The sequence below is a fragment of the Euwallacea fornicatus genome, chromosome 1 (assembly GCF_040115645.1).
Source record: "Euwallacea fornicatus isolate EFF26 chromosome 1, ASM4011564v1, whole genome shotgun sequence".
Classification (NCBI taxonomy): Eukaryota; Metazoa; Arthropoda; class Insecta; order Coleoptera; family Curculionidae; genus Euwallacea; species Euwallacea fornicatus.
Genome location: NC_089541.1, coordinates 891,937 through 908,184, shown reverse-complemented (window position 1 = coordinate 908,184; position 16,248 = coordinate 891,937). Strand labels below are relative to the sequence as shown.

The 16,248-nt window shown below is 42.0% G+C and overlaps 1 protein-coding gene across 6 annotated transcripts; it reads left to right on the top strand.

The window, feature by feature from the left end:
* Positions 1-1,313: 1,313 nt before the first annotated feature.
* l(1)G0196 (inositol hexakisphosphate and diphosphoinositol-pentakisphosphate kinase) lies at positions 1,314-16,220 on the top strand. Of its 6 annotated transcripts, none has more exons than XM_066282345.1 (22): positions 1,314-1,444; positions 4,105-4,534; positions 4,585-4,739; positions 4,793-5,093; positions 5,145-5,418; positions 5,595-5,783; positions 5,837-5,922; positions 5,980-6,117; positions 6,709-6,943; positions 8,342-8,550; positions 8,625-8,851; positions 8,907-9,158; positions 9,211-9,456; positions 9,512-9,750; positions 10,085-10,263; positions 10,364-10,405; positions 11,676-12,551; positions 12,738-12,983; positions 13,036-13,156; positions 14,431-14,589; positions 14,928-15,783; positions 15,834-16,220. In XM_066282345.1, the coding sequence occupies exons 1-22, from the start codon at positions 1,316-1,318 to the stop codon at positions 15,960-15,962; spliced, it is 5,718 nt and encodes a 1,905-aa protein (XP_066138442.1). In that variant the 5' UTR covers positions 1,314-1,315; the 3' UTR covers positions 15,963-16,220. The 6 variants fall into 6 exon arrangements, with proteins under 6 accessions (XP_066138442.1, XP_066138461.1, XP_066138423.1 ...); XM_066282364.1 differs by having other exon boundaries at positions 5,977-6,102; XM_066282326.1 differs by having other exon boundaries at positions 5,977-6,117.
* The last annotated feature ends 28 nt before the right edge of the window (positions 16,221-16,248 follow it).

Below are 16,248 nucleotides of genomic sequence, written 5' to 3'. Positions count from 1 at the left end.
AGCACCTTCCTATTGGCACATGGTACATTGTTTTGCATATGTTTTGCGTTTTTGCTAAAACCCAGGCTCTTAAAACCATGTAAGGCTAGATCCATAGTTTCTTTAAGGTGGAAAACCTAGGTGTAAGACATATTACTAACATTAACTTGCTGTCAAGCGTAAACTCTAAGGAAATAATTGACTATTTGTTCTTCTTATGCCTTAAGGTTAAGTCTGTTAACGAAACTATAAGGCTAGCTTAAAGCTTGCACTGATAGAAAATATGCTCTATATGTATGGGGCAACCTGTTTTTTTTCTTTTGTTCTCTTTGGGTGTAGGACATTGCATATGTGTAAGTAAGGGCTGTTGGAGTAGTGCATTGCGCACTTAGCAAGAACTAACTGTAAACAACATTAACCTGTGAGTAAGGGCTCAGATAGAAACCCTTGTCAATGTGTTGAACACAAACCTGTAATCATCTCCAGAACGTAGGAAAAACAATTTTTTTAAATCAAAATAAACAACAGCACTAGAGTGAATTGTTGTGGATTATGAATATTTAGAATACAACCAACACTCCAAAAATTCTAATCTCTAAGTGCTACTGATTAGTGCCTAAGTTAATCCCAAACAGAATAAAAGGAAAAATTGTACTGATTGAGTTGTTGAATTGAAGGTAATTATTAGTTGCATGGTTTTTGGTTTTAGTAGGTTAGTCGCATGGCCTACCTTTAAAAGTGTTTTGCAACAAAACTGCTCATGTTAGATATGAGACAAAAGCAATTATTAGTATTCCGACAAAAACAATGCATTTTTTTTTGTTATCTCATTAAGATCCTTGATAAAATTAGAAACTAGTCGTAGGCAATTTCAAATCAGCTAATATATACTGACACTTGAATAAGGTTACCTTAAACTACATTCAATATATCACATCTTATCACATTACTACACAGGCAAATATGATAATTCACTCTCTCTCCATCAGTTCAATAAATTTCTCTGGTCATTGTTTCAACAAACTGTTTCACGCCGAATTTTAAATATTTACCTAAACCTTTATCATATCATTATCAACGCTTTACAGTAGAGTAGTGTAAGCGGCGGCGGCGCAGCCTTGATCGCTTGTTTTATTGAATGTTATAAGTAAGTAAATTACGCGGTTCCAGAAATTTCACTGTTTGTGCATCAGTGGTTCTGTGTGAAAGGCAATTTAAACTAAATTGTCATACGATTGACTACTCATCAGTGGCAATTCAGGTCAATCTAGGGTTGTCATTTTTGACATGCTAAAAATGAATTAAATTATTTCGTGCGAGTGTGCGTGCCTCTGCCATGGATTGGAGATTTCATTTAAAAGATTGGTGGAGGTTGAAGAAGTGGCGCAAGTACCGGAGGGCCAGCGACGTCGAAACCGAGTCTTCGGACTTTTTCTGCGATTGCGACGAGTGCTTCGATATTTATGTAAATATTATAGTTTGTAAATATTGGCAACGTTGCTCCAAAACCTGTTAATTGCTTAATCAGTGTCGGCAAACAATGTTAATAGGCGGATAATCCTGCTACAACACAATCAAAATTACATTCCCAATCAAATACGGCTTAAAGCGAGGACATCTGATAAGGGGGGTTATTTAATATAAGAGATGTTCTTCTAATGTTAGCGCGTGTTAAGATTTAGCCATGTTTTATATCGGCAACAGTCCAGAGGTGGTCAGTCAGTCACAGTCATTATTGCAGTTTGGTGACAATTTGGTAACGGATCCTTGTTTAATTTTTCTTAGGGAATAAGCTGGTGGGTGAACCTATAATATTAGCCATAAGAGATAATATCTAATGTTTCCCGCACGTGATTGTGTCATAAATCAACTATAAACAATAGTCATGTGTGAAAATCGTAATTAGTAAGGGGCATCTTGATTGCGTCAGTGTTGTGAGAAAATTATTACTCAGCTTGGGTGTCGCGTGAGAGATGAAAGTTCTCGGGTCTGCTGATTCGAATTACAAAATTTGCTTCTTAATTAAGTTAACTCGCGACCGTTTCCCGGGGTTTTCCTAAATTTATTGAACGTCCTGAAATCTTCGATTTAAAGCCATATCGTTTAAACAATTCGAGCGGTGCTTAACGCTTGCCTTAATCAAATCGTAGATATAATTATTTAATTGCAACAAGATGTTGATGTATTAAAAAATAATTTTGTGACGTAATCGACTAAAACGACAATGGAAATTCAATCATCATGGCTGAGTGCCCGAGTCGACCAATCAGGCGTCCTGATTTTCCATTTCGAAAATCCTACAGTTAACATGATTGCATAGTGATAAGAAAATTTGGCAATGGCGCACAGATAAATTAGAAAGATCAAGCTGCTAATTGGAAATTGCAGTAATTTTAGTTTTTATTGGGAAATCCCAAGAACGCCATAAAAACCCGTAAATCTTCAGAATTACAATAAATCCCATACTTCTAGCAATGTAATTCACGTCCATATCCGTGATTCCAACCAATAGAATATGCGCATTTGAATTCGCATTCTGTCGTTTCGCGCTTCCATTAACTTCGCGATTGTGCACGAAATGGCGTCGTTTCACGCTGATTGTAAGTTCTTCAATTCGTTATTTCCACTTAATTGGTAAATTTCCCTTTAACTAATGTAACCGCCCGTTTAAACGTATGAATAAATAAACATATAACTCTGTTGTTGTTAGTTTTATGTACCTGAAGCATGTATCGCAGTTTCTTTGGCTTTTTAGGTGAGTTGGAAAAGTGCGTACGAGGCTGAGACATTTTCTGAATAAACGTAGATTTGTGCAATTGCTATTACTTATCCTATTCCTAAACCGTTAGAATGGGAAGGTCACTCAATGGCGAAATTATTAATATGCTATCAACGCTGTTATTGTGGAAATGTTGAAATAGAAACTTGGCACTGGTCAGCCTCTTAGTTTCTGTGAAAACTGACTTGATGTTAAACTTGCACCGTCGTAATTTTGCGTTAAGGACCAGATTACCACTGGGCACGGAGCTAATTTCCATAGAAACCCAGAAGCTGGTCAACGATAGACGCCGTTTCGACGTTTCATTGGTAATTAGTCTACAGTTCCAATTGGAAACGCGGTAATGATTCAGGTCTAATGGTCAGTTTTTCAAACTCCAGTTAAGTTTGTGCGCAAGACAATTACCATAGAAACAGTCAATTTAGAGAAAATCATTTATTTATATGCAATTTTTTAATTCCCACGGAAATTATGGTTCTTGCAAAGTCACCAGGAGCTTGCAACAGCGGTATTTAGGGCCAAACTATTAATATACACCACTTACATGTATACCACCATATAATAAAGTAACGTGGTGTCGACTTTGAATGCGGGCTAATTTCCCTCGATGATTTTAAATAGAGTACGGATATGGGTCAGTTTTTTGGTTTCTAGTGTAATAATCAGTCTGATGCTAACAGTTCGTTAATAATTTGGCCCTAAACGAACTTCAGGTCCAAAGGTTCAGAAAATAGAAATTTTATACTATGGAAATTGAATTCCATGTATATAAATGTCCAATTACAGTACGAATAGATCAAAGTACTGACAGTTTTACCAAGGGGAAAATTTCCACGGCGATGACGAAATAAACGCGCAGTACTGGTAAGTTACGCGGTTTCCATCGAAATTACTTGCGGAGGAAAGTTATAGTAAGTGACACAAAATTGGAAATACCCAGTGTTCCATATCACCTATAAATTGTGGGCCCCATAAAGTTACCAACACTTCTGTAATTTGACCGTGAAATATTTATACGCTTAAATTGGTTCTATTAACCCATTGTGCTAACCTTGAAACGAACATTTTAGGGCCAAATTGTTAATGTGTTGTTCCCTGTAGTGTTAAGCTATGTTCAATGAAAACGGAACATTACTAATGCCCAGGCGTTATTTGAATGTTTATGAGGAAATTGGCGGGCAGCACGTTAATAGTTTGATCTTAAGCAACTTCTGCTAAGGCTGGTTTTGTAACTACTGCAGTTTAATTAATTTAAAAAAAAACCCTTTACAAAACCACTCTCCTTGGCGTTCTTAATTGGGTAAATAACAAAATGTAAATTAACATTCGTGGAAATTACGTTCTAGGGCGATCTGGAACTATGCGACCCCAACAACTCGGCCCTGGACCTCCAAGACATGGACGATGGGGGCAAAGTTGTCATCGTTGGGGTGTGCGCCATGGAAAAGAAAACACAGAGCAAGCCAATGAAGGAGATTTTGACCAGACTACAAGAGTTCGAGTACATTAAAGTCACCGTGTTCCAAGAGGATGTGATTTTGCAGAAACCAGTGGAAGAGTGGCCGGTTTGCGACTGCCTTATTTCGTTTCATTCCAAGGGATTTCCATTAGACAAAGCCATACAGTATGCGCAATTGCACAATCCCTATGTCATTAACAATCTGCATATGCAGTACGATATTCAAGACCGTAGAAAGGTGTACTCCATACTGGGGGCCGAAGGTATCGAAATTCCTCGGTATGCCGTGTTGGATAGGGACAGTCCCAACCCTAAAGGTAAAGCTTTCGTTTTGGTTGGAGTGGTGTTGATTTGTTCCTGAGTGCAGATCACGAACTGGTGGAGTCCGAGGATCATGTGGAAGTTAATGGGGTGGTGTTCAATAAACCGTTCGTTGAGAAACCAGTATCGGCGGAAGACCACAACATTTACATTTACTATCCCACGTCTGCGGGGGGTGGCAGCCAAAGGCTCTTTCGAAAGGTTTTTCTATTGCACTTACAACAAAGGGATGGTTATTTTCATGTTCAAACTAGATTGGAAGTCGGAGCAGCGTTTATTCCCCCGAATCCAGAGTGCGCAAAACTGGCAGTTTTATCTACGAAGACTTCATGCCCACCGACGGAACTGACGTGAAGGTCTACACAGTGGGGCCCGACTACGCTCATGCTGAAGCTCGGAAGTCACCCGCGCTGGACGGAAAAGTGGAGCGGGATAGGGACGGCAAGGAGATCCGCTACCCGGTTATTTTGAGCAATGCCGAGAAGTTGATATCGCGGAAAGTATGTTTAGCCTTCAAACAAGCGGTGTGCGGATTTGATCTTCTTAGGGCCAATGGTGAGTTTGGTTTTTCAAAATTATTTTTTAACTATACTAAGTCACCATTAGGGAAATCGTTTGTCTGCGACGTCAACGGGTTCAGCTTCGTCAAGAATTCGAACAAGTACTACGACGATTCCGCGAAAATATTGGGGAATATGATTCTGCGAGAACTGGCCCCCACTTTGCACATACCGTGGTCGGTGCCGTTTCAACTTGACGATCCTCCGATTGTGCCCACCACATTTGGGAAAATGATGGAGCTGAGATGCGTCACCGCGGTTATACGTCACGGAGACCGGACGCCCAAGCAGAAGATGAAAGTCGAAGTGCGGCATCCCAAGTAAGTGTCTGGAATCTCTTAGAATGCGCGAAAACTTCCTTTGCTCCAGCGGCACTGCACAACAGTGCAAGACGGCACTTTTCGGGAAACTGCATTAATTTCCTTCAGAATTGCCGGAAGTCCTTGATTTTCTCACTTTTTTAATGCCGGTGCACTACCTAAAGTTCTCCTTTCAGATTTTTCGAAATATTTGACAAATACGACGGCTTCAAGCACGGCCACGTTAAACTAAAACGGCCCAAGCAACTGCAGGAGATATTGGACATTGCCAGGTCCCTCCTGGCCGAGATTCAGCAACACGAGGCCGAGCCCGAGATTGAGGAAAAGCAGGGCAAATTAGAGCAACTCAAAGCCGTTTTAGAAATGTTAGTTTCTTCCTTATTTAGTTTCGTCGTATCCCTCAATTAATCTATTGAAGGTACGGCCATTTTTCCGGCATTAACCGCAAGGTCCAAATGAAGTACCAGCCGAAAGGACGACCCAGAGGCTCCAGTTCGGACGATGGTACGTTGACGGATTACGTGAATCTAGGTCTGAAGTGTTGAAAAGTGTTTTCAGTAGATAAGCCCGCGGAGCCTTCCCTGGTGCTCATCCTTAAATGGGGCGGAGAACTGACTCCTGCGGGGCGCATTCAGGCCGAGGAGCTAGGCCGTATCTTCCGGTGCATGTACCCGGGAGGACAAGGTAGACATTTTGCCGGTTGGTATTACGCTTCTTTTATCTTTGTTTTATTTTGTGTAGCCCTTGAATTCGAGGCTGCCCGGGCTGTTTAGTCTGCACAGCTCCCGAATAATGTGATTTTTTTAATTAGTTTTAATGGTACTTATTTGATCTAAGTTGCAGTAGACGTCCCCGAAGTTGTTTGTTTTATGTTAAATTGCGTGTTTTGTGTCTGTCTCTGTGTCTCTATATAGCTGGTAGTTGTTCCTCTCTACAAAACCTTGTTTTGAGCGTCACTCTATTAGGTCCTCTGCTCTTTAAAACATGCTAGGTAAGTTAGGGTTTGGCAAAACAGCATCATCCGCAGTCATAGAGAGTGTTCCAGTCATTTCCGCTTCGATCATATTGCGGCGAATGATAATCACGGGGGAAAAGCCGTGTTATTGCAGGCGAATCAGTTTTGGGCAGATTTTCAGTGTGGAAAAACGCACTTCGCAAGGTCGAATTGCCCCGTTTCCTCACTTTCTATATGATTTTTTTCAAATCTAAAACATCGAATATTGTGCAAGTCTCAGGCGACCAATACTAGCCGCGAAAAACATTTTTATGGGTAAATTTTGGGTTCTGCAGGCGAATACGCGGGCGCCCAGGGTTTGGGCCTTTTGCGATTGCACTCGACTTTCCGTCACGACCTGAAAATCTACGCTTCGGACGAAGGACGCGTCCAAATGACGGCTGCGGCCTTCGCCAAAGGCTTGCTGGCCCTCGAGGGCGAACTGACTCCCATCTTAGTCCAAATGGTCAAGAGCGCGAACACCAACGGCCTGCTGGACAACGACTGTGATAGTAGTAAATTTCAAAACATGTAAGTGATTATGTGGAAAATCGTGCATTTTATCTAGAATCGTAAGTTGATGGTGATAAGTAAAAGCTGCCGCCATCTTGGGCTCGTACATAGCGCGGAAACAACGATTTATACAAAAAAAAAAACTTTTTTTTAGTAATTGAGTTATTAAATGATCTTATGTACCTTTAGGGCTCACAATGCATTTTTTTGAGAGTTCGCAGCGTTTTACGTGTAATTCAGACATTTAAGCTAATTTAACTTCCTTTATATAACGAGTATATAAGAACAAGAACACATCACCTTATATATACTAGGTGCGCAACTAAGTTTTCGGGTTTCACACATGGATGGCGCTGACGGCACGTGTAGTTGACAAACATGGCGGAAACTGCGTTTCGTTTATAACTTGAGCAGTTCTTAAGAATAACCAGTTGTAATTCCGACGCATGTCGCAACGCAAATACATCTTGTCTAAGAACGAAAACGTCGAGCTTCGTGCCGAATAGACAGCATTTGCGGGAAGTTTCGTTTTTCTGCTTTAACCCGGAAAAAAACTGCAGCGAAGCACGTCATTTGCTTGAGGAGACCTACGCCTAATGTGCACCATCGAAAACCACCTGTGAATGTTGGTTTAAACGCTTCAGAAGTGGCGGTTTTAACACCGAGGACAAGAAGCGCTTCGGAAGACCAAAAATAACTGAAGACGCCGATCTGCTAGCGTTATAGGACGAGGATGATGCGCAAACACAAGATCAACTTGCGGAGGCATTAAACGTGACTCGCCAAGGTATTTTCAGACGTTCACATGCTATGGGGAAATTTCCAAAGGAGGGAAAATGGGTGCCGCATGAGTTGGCCGAGAGACAGGTGGGGAGCCGAAGAGCCGCTTCGGAAAGAAGACAATGCTCTGCGTTTGGTGGGACCAGAAAGGAATCGTGTACTGTGAGATGCTCAAACAGGGCAAAAACTTATCAATCTGAACCACGCATTGCTCGAAAAAAGGGCCAGAATGGAACACGAGACACGAACGAACGCTCCATGCTATCGCACTTCATCGTCCAGGACATCCATGAAAACGCTGAAATGGGATATGCTGCCGCATCCGCCACGTTCGCCAGATCTGGCCCCTTCCGATCATCACTCGTTTGGGTCGAAGGCACGTGGTTTGGCTAGGACCACACTTGGCCAATTTCGAAGAAGTGTAAAATTGGTTGTTCGAATGGTTTCGGTCCGAAGACGCGTGGTTTCATCGTCGCGGCATTCATGTGTTGCCGGAAAGATGGCAAACATGTGTAGGTAGAGAAGGACGATATTTTAAATAAACTATTTGAAGTATTTCTCTTGAAATTTTCCATTTTTCATTGATCAAGCAAATCCGAAAACTTAGTTGCACACCTAGTAACTTTTGATGCGTAGGTGTAAGGCGAGACTACACGAGCTGATGCAAATCGACCGAGACTTCAGCCAAATCGATCGCGAGAAAATCAACCCTTGCAACTCGGCGAGCATTAACGAGGCCATGGACTTCGTCAAAAACCCTTACAAGTGTTGCAAGCACGTGCACGAATTAATAAAATCTTTAATGGAGATTGTCCAAGTGAAAAAAGAAGACGGTAAGACTAAAGGTTCGTTACTTATGGCTTTTCTTCAACTTTTAGCGTTTTATATTTTTATTCATGATGACTTTCTTCAATCGCAGAGGCCATATTATATCACGGAGAGTCGTGGGACTTGATGTATCGCCGTTGGGGCAAGATCGAGAAGGATTTTTACACGAAGAATAAGACTTTCGATATTAGTAAAATACCGGATATTTACGATTGCATCAAGTACGACCTGCAGCACAATCAGCACACGATTCAGTTCGAGCAGGCTGAGGAGTTATATGTTAATGCCAAATATTTAGCGGATATAGTAATTCCTCAGGTAAAAAAAAATCTCGTTTGCCTTCTCCTGTGTAGTTAATATTGTGTTTTCGAAGGAATACGGCCTTACGGCCCAAGAAAAACTGGCAATAGGCCAAGGAATTTGCACCCCTCTACTCAAGAAAATAAAGGCAGATTTGCAACGCAACATCGAAGAAAGTGGCGAAGAGTCAGTAAATCGATTAAATCCCCGATATTCACATGGAGTTTCCAGTCCTGGAAGACATGTCAGAACACGCCTTTATTTCACCAGCGAGAGTCATATCCACTCTTTGATCACGGTTCTCAGACATGGAGGATTGCTCGATGTACACATAAGTCCTCTGCCAATAAAACATCTTTGAACGTGGTTTATCTTAGGTGGGGAAGGATGAGCAATGGCGTAGAGCCATGGAGTACGTCTCCATGGTTTCTGAGTTGAACTACATGTCCCAGATTGTGATAATGCTGTACGAAGACCCTACCAAAGACCCTTGCAGCGAGGAGCGGTTCCACATAGAGCTGCACTTCAGCCCAGGAGTGAACTGTTGCGTGCAGAAAAACTTGCCGCCGGGGCCCGGCTTCAGACCACATTCTCGTAACGAGTCGGCCGCCAGCAAAAGCTCTGTGGGTGCACCGTGCAACGTCGCATTTTCTTTATAGGCCTAAATTTTTTTTTTAGAGCGCAAACACCTCTACTACGCCCACTCCCGAAGACAAAAATCATCCGATAATTGAGGAAGGGACGATATCGGTTATTGAGGAGGAGAAAATTTTGGTGGGGACCCCAAGTATTTTAGAACCAATCCCCAGTGGCGGAGGGCTGTCGCCCGATGATTTGCCCATTGACAGTGGGTGCGAGTATGTATATAGTGCCAGGTTTTCGAGGTTTATAAAGACAACCGCGCCGATTCCTATAGGGTGAGCATATGTGTGGTATATGTCCTAGTTTATCTGTGCTGCATTACGTACTATTACAGTTAACGTCACGATGGTGAAATCATTTTTTCCGTTCGAAATTAAATTTATGACAGATAAATCTCAGCATAAACTCCCTGAAATCGTATCAGATTTCTAATTGAAACACTTGAGCGCAACAAATTTGAAAATCCTTCAAATGTGTGAGAATTTACTTGACTTCGTGATAATTTGACGAAGGTGACTTAATTTTACATAAACTTTTTTAACTTTATGCGCCGTGTCCCGGCGTTCTGTATATAATTTCACTCAAAGAGGATCTCGTTTCTTCTTGCAGTAACGCTCACACTGTATGCGGCCACGAAGCTCTGCAGCTAGCCAAATGCCTTAACGAGGAATTGGCAAATCAGGCAACGCAAGCTTCCGGTGGCCGATCTCTGGGCAATCGAGCTGTCAGCCCAGAACCGGAGCCACGAGCTCGGAGTTACGACCACAAGAGTCCGCAGAAAGGCAAAGGTAACATCAGAGCATTTTTGCGGGCACCGTAGGCCTAAAATTAGCATAGTCGAAAGTTCGTTTTGTGGGTATTCTAACGAAGCCGTTTTAATTTGGGCAGCCGAAAATTTCCATCAGAGTTTGGATGCCGTTAATAGCACAGGTATGCGCAGCGGTCGATGTTCTGCTAATGTGTTTTTTTTCTTTTTTTTTTGAGTTTTGGATGCCATTTAACGTGTTTATTTTTTTGGGTGCTAAACACAAACACTGGACCATCTACTTAACGGAAAAACTTCCATATTTAATGCAACTTGATTTTTCTCTCTACACAAACGTACCATTGATCTTTGAGCTTGTATAGGGCTTCGCATGGGTAAAGTCAAATTGCCGCCACTCATCTGTCTGGTAAACCCGTGCGACTGGTGTTACTCCGTAGATTAAAAGGGACGTGTAGCGAGTTCTCACTCCCCGAGGGCCCGGTACACGTCCCCCCGATTGCGCCGCCTCTGTACCATCCCGGGCTTTCTCGCTATACTTGCTTGTTTAGAGTCTGGTTTGTGGAGGATGCATGTGTGGGTTTATGTTGGCTTGAAGGATGAAATATACGTGAATTTATTGATATTGCGTTTCCTAGATATTATTTTTAGGTGATAGTCTTGTGAAGTGTCATATCATATGAGTTTCCACCATTTTACCGTCGTTCGAGACAATTAGTATTTACCCTGCAAATTCAAGAGTCAGGCTTTAGCATGTTCAAAAATATCCATATTTTCTGTGGAAACGAATTTTATTTGCAGAATTTTCAGTCGGAAATCGTCGTTCCGGCAACGTTGCTTTTGTTTTAATTTCATAATGCCGGTATGTGGTATGTTTTTATCGCTACCATGGGGTTCCAGGACATCTTTTTGAACGCATTGACTCAGGTTATTCAAAAAACAACTTCATCTGCTACCAATGTGTCTCCTCTAATCCCAATTGAAACTTTCTCTTACGCCTCCGCCATTTCATCATCACTGCATAAACCTTCGCGTCCGCCACTCACGGTTCACAATTTTCTTTGATTCGTAGATGTGTGAGAGTTCATTTGGACTCAGACATTTTCATTCACAAAGCGACGTCTTGCTGTTCCGAATTACGGAAAGTTGCCGCTCTTGGCATTAAAATGTAAAAATATTCGTAAATTTTTAAAAGATAAAATGAACACGCATATTTCACCCATCAACACGATCATGTAAACATCTCTGATCGCCAAAACTAAGGGCTTAACACGAGATTTTTACACGTATTTGCAACTTTTATTGTGGGCTGGTGTTGGTAAACTTTTACTTACTTTGTCTTTTTTATTATTTTCTCTTTCCCTATCCCGCTTGTCTCCGTTTTGGGTATTTTAACATTTTTCCCTCGCCGCGTCTTGTCTACAACCGCCTAATCAGATGACGACTCATCCGCCACTCCCACTAACTCGAGCCCCGTTGAAGTGCCGCGTGCCAATCCACTCGACCGCATCCTGCACCACATTAGAAGATACAATTTCGTCTCCTTGAGCGACAAGAATTTGAGTCCGATTTCCGGATCGTTGGATTTAGATTCGCCTTGTGACTCTCCTCTGACTGTGGACGGCCCCAACGACTCAACGACGCCTCTGACGGAGGTCAATTTGGCGTTATTTACTTCTGAGTTGGGCACAAGGCATTCTTGCCGGACTAGCAGCACTAACGAGTTGCCTCTATCCGAATTGAAATTTACGACTAGTCGCTTGAGGAGAGAGGAGACTGCGGACAGTCAAATCGATGACGTTTCTATGGAGGTCAACTGGGAAGGTGACCCTACAGATAAACGGGAAAAGAGGTCTGTTATCCAACATCGCTCCTTTTCCGACCCGAACATACTGGAAAGCGAGTGGATTGGCACTTCTGGTAAAGAGTACCTACTCCAAAAGTACAGCGAAAGCTTAAGCAATGAGTCTGGCGCCCCGTCTTCGGGGTCTTCTTGCATGCTCTGCGTACCCCGCCTGCCTTCTAATCTCCTCGCCTTTTTCTCCTCCCGTCGCTCTTTGTCGCACCCCAATCCTTGTGTGATCGACCCTTGCGTGTCCTATTCAGAGTGCGGGCAAGCCGTCAAACGCCATCGACACAGTATTGCCGGACAGATGAGCTACTTTAAGGTGATGGGACTCAGCTGCGGGATGCCCGGACTGAAAAAACTCATCGCCGGCAGCGCCAACAGTTTGTTCTCGACCGCGGTCATTTCCGGAAGTTCCAGCGCTCCCAATTTGAGGGATATGATACAGAGCACCGCCAGCGCTTCAGGTAAGCCCCTTACGAAGGTTCGACAAAATGTGTTTGTTGACAAATTGGTGCGTGCGGAAAGAATTCAGTGGTCGATTTCGCTTATCTCCAAATCGTCAGTCTTCGTATTTTTCAAATAAGTAATCAACCGATTCTTCGCATCGCATCAACCATAATAAACCCATTTAAATACACTATTTTCTCAAGCTATAGAAGGTTTCGGTGGAGTGCCGCCCATCCGACCCTTGGAAACCCTTCACAACGCGCTATCCCTCAGACAAATCGATAGTTTCCTGCATCGCATGACCACCGCTCAGCTCTATAGGACTCCCTCATCCACTCCCCCCAGATACCCCTCAACACCACTGCCCACCCCCACGGGCAGCTGTGTCATCGAGTATGGCAATTTACCTGGAAAATCTGAAAGTTTGAAGCTGCAATCTCCCAACAATAGTAAGATGGATTTGTTTAGACTGAAAAAGAGTTGGATGGTTGCGTTTTTTAGGTGTGGGTTGGAGTGGCCCCCCGAGTTTTATGTCGAGCAGTGGTCCCTCTTCTCCGGGCCTGTCGGACACAAATTCGAAGGAGAGCAGTGAGATGTCCTCGAGTATCGTGAGCGCTGACGGGTATTTAAAAACTGGCCATTAGAGCATATTTGTAGACAAAAGAAAGCACTGCTTGAACGCTCTATTCTCTTGTGTATGAAATTCTATATTCGTTGGGCATGGTCGTTGCTATTAGTGCCAGTCGTAAGGTTCATACACAATATAAAAAATCAGGTTTTTCTTGCTTTCTGGTGATTTGGAGATACGTAGTTTGTTGAGAATGTAGAAAAGGATAACTTTAGGATAACTTGGAACAGATTTAGTTTTTAAAATGTCTTCTCTCTGCAAATCAACCTGATTTAATGTGAGTCTTAGTTTCATTGGGGTATTTGTTTCTGCGGTATCAAGAAGAGCTCGAGTTTCACGACTTGAAACAGTATTTTAATGAAATTAAATCGCGATGTAAGAACAGTGAAGGGGGTCGTCAAGGACTCGTAGGAGGAAATTTAATTCAGATTTAGTTAAGAAAGACCTTTCGATGAAATGCGAAATATACTCATGTAAAAACGACAACACGTGATTTTTTTGCGATTTTTGTCATAAAATGACGAATGCGTGTATTAAGCGAAGAGCATTAAAGAAATCTCGAAATTAAGGCTTCAATCGATTTTAGAAATCGATTGGAAGATCATGAAAAATTCCAGACGTTCAAGATTTAAATTACGTTTAGTTAAGAAACACGATTCGAAAAAACTTGCGAATACACTCGATTTGAAAGATAAACAATAAAACGTGATTTTATTGTAAATTTATGAGAAAAAGATAAATGTATTCAGTAAGTGGAAAGCATTAGAGAAGTCTTGAAGTCAAGACCTGAATCGCTTTTAGAGCCTTTTCCGACAGAGATTGAAGTGTCTTGAGAATTCTGGACACAGGTGGTGGAAGCGCGCAGTAATTGGGAAAGATCGTTGAAATTCCGGAAATTCAAGATTTAACAGGTAAAAAGTCCCCATATCAGTTTGATAAAATGCCTATTTCAACCCTTGTTTGTAGAATTAAAATAATTTCATGGTATCATTAGGGTTATTGACTAACTTTAGGCTTAAATTTACGTTCTTTTTGCCACTAAAACGGTATAAAGGTTTTAGTTTTGTCTATACATTGCATTTTCTTTCATTTATTAATTATCTATAATGGGTCTTCCTCCTTTTTGCTCCTTGATATATAGCACATAGTCACCCAATTGTCCCAGTTTTCATTGCTGTGTAAACCTTAAGGACATTATGTTGTTGTTCATTTTCCTTTACTCACGTCTCATAACATTACCAAGATATATAGATTGATTTCTCTTGTAGTCTAAACATCGACGATTTTGCTATGATATTCCCTACAACCCTCGGTCTGGACCGCGATTTGGGGGATGTTGGCATGACTTTGGGCGCGTTTGACAAGGACATATCGGGATCATTGGAGTTCTGCGAGTATTACGCTAATCTGCAAAGGCAAAAAGGCGAGTTATCACTTTATTAATTAAATTTCAGAATCGTTTGGAAATCGTTATTACTCGATTACACAACGGTACTATTTTCTTTGAGTACCTGGGCAGCCAAGCATACGCCCGACTCCTTGGCTTCAAATAGAGATCTACGATGAGAAAATCTTGTGAATTTTCATGAGTTTTTATAAAAACTGCTTTTACTTACCGCTTTGAAGTGTTTAAAAACATAATTCAGGGACTTCTAATACGTTTTTTTTTTTTTTGTATTTTGCCCTAACACCCTTGTTTTCCTTCTGCCACTGCAACCCCTATGAAATTTACCACAAAGCGACCGTTCATCTTATTTGCAGGAAGTGGGGAGTTAACTCCAATATCTTGCGGCTCCGAAATGGAATTTAACACCACCGACGCCACTGCTGGTTCCTCCTCGGCCCCGGACTTCGACTTCACGTTAACCGAAGATATGGACAAGGACGACGTTGAAATGCTAATGGACAACACCCACACCCTGACCAGCGCTTCATCTAAATGTCTCATGGACAATTGCAACGCCCTAAGGTCGGGAGGGGCCATTCCTAAGGCAATTTCGCCCTTGACTGCCAACGTCAAAATTTGCAATAACGACCTGGACACGGGACACCGTCCTAACATTAAAAGAGCTCAGTCTTTGTACAGCAGAAAAACTGATAATGCTGATATAATTGATATTAAAAGCTTGGTCAAAGACTTCAGCAAGTTCGATAAAGAAGCGATGACGTCAACGTCTAATCCTAACATTAATATGGGGTACCTGAAGTGGAGCACCAGCAAAGAAAAGTTTTTTGATATCGCCAAGGACCTGAAGACTGACAATATAGATCTCGGCCGGAACCTCAACACGATATCAACAAAGAAGACTGAGAAAGACCCTATTTTGAATCCTGGCTCGATACTGGTGAGGGAGGCCTATATAGATCCTCCGAAGATTTCCAGGGCGTCGCGGAGCTTCCACGGCAACTCCAGCAGTAATTTGGATATTACCAACGTCTTGAGAAGGGCCAGCGATGTTCCTTTGTCCTCTAAGAGTGTGAATGAGGCCGAAGAGCAAGGTGGTAGTGCGCGGAGGGGCCACGGAGAGCGGAACAGGCCACAATTCGTCAGTCAAATGTCGCAGCCATGCGAGGCGACTTTAAGGCATGTGCCCAGGAAAACTTCTTTAACTACGGAGTTTGTGAGTTGTTGTTTTTTTCTGGTATTTGTTTGTTTATGTATCGTTTTCAGGTTTCTAAGAATCCGCGTTTCACTACAACAAAAGTCGACGAAGCAGAGCATGCCGCCTCCGTAGGTATCAATTTAGCTAATGCCACCTCTGAAGGATGTAGGGTCAAACGGAAAAGTTCTAATCAGTGATATGGCAATTTTTTAATTGAATGATAAAGTCATTGACAATTTGAAGAGGTTTATTGACAGTTATTGCTAAAAATAAAACGTAAAAACTCCTTTAATTTATTTGCAGTAATTCTATCAAAAAACGGTGTGAAAATCGTAGCTGATTTTTTCCTCTTTTTCCATTTCTGCTCGTGTAAGATATGTACGTAGGTAATTGTGTCGTCATTCCAAGTATTATAATTATGATTTTGCCAAAATAAAGATTTAATTGTTCAAAAACGTCGACTCGATCAATTTTCCCAAATAA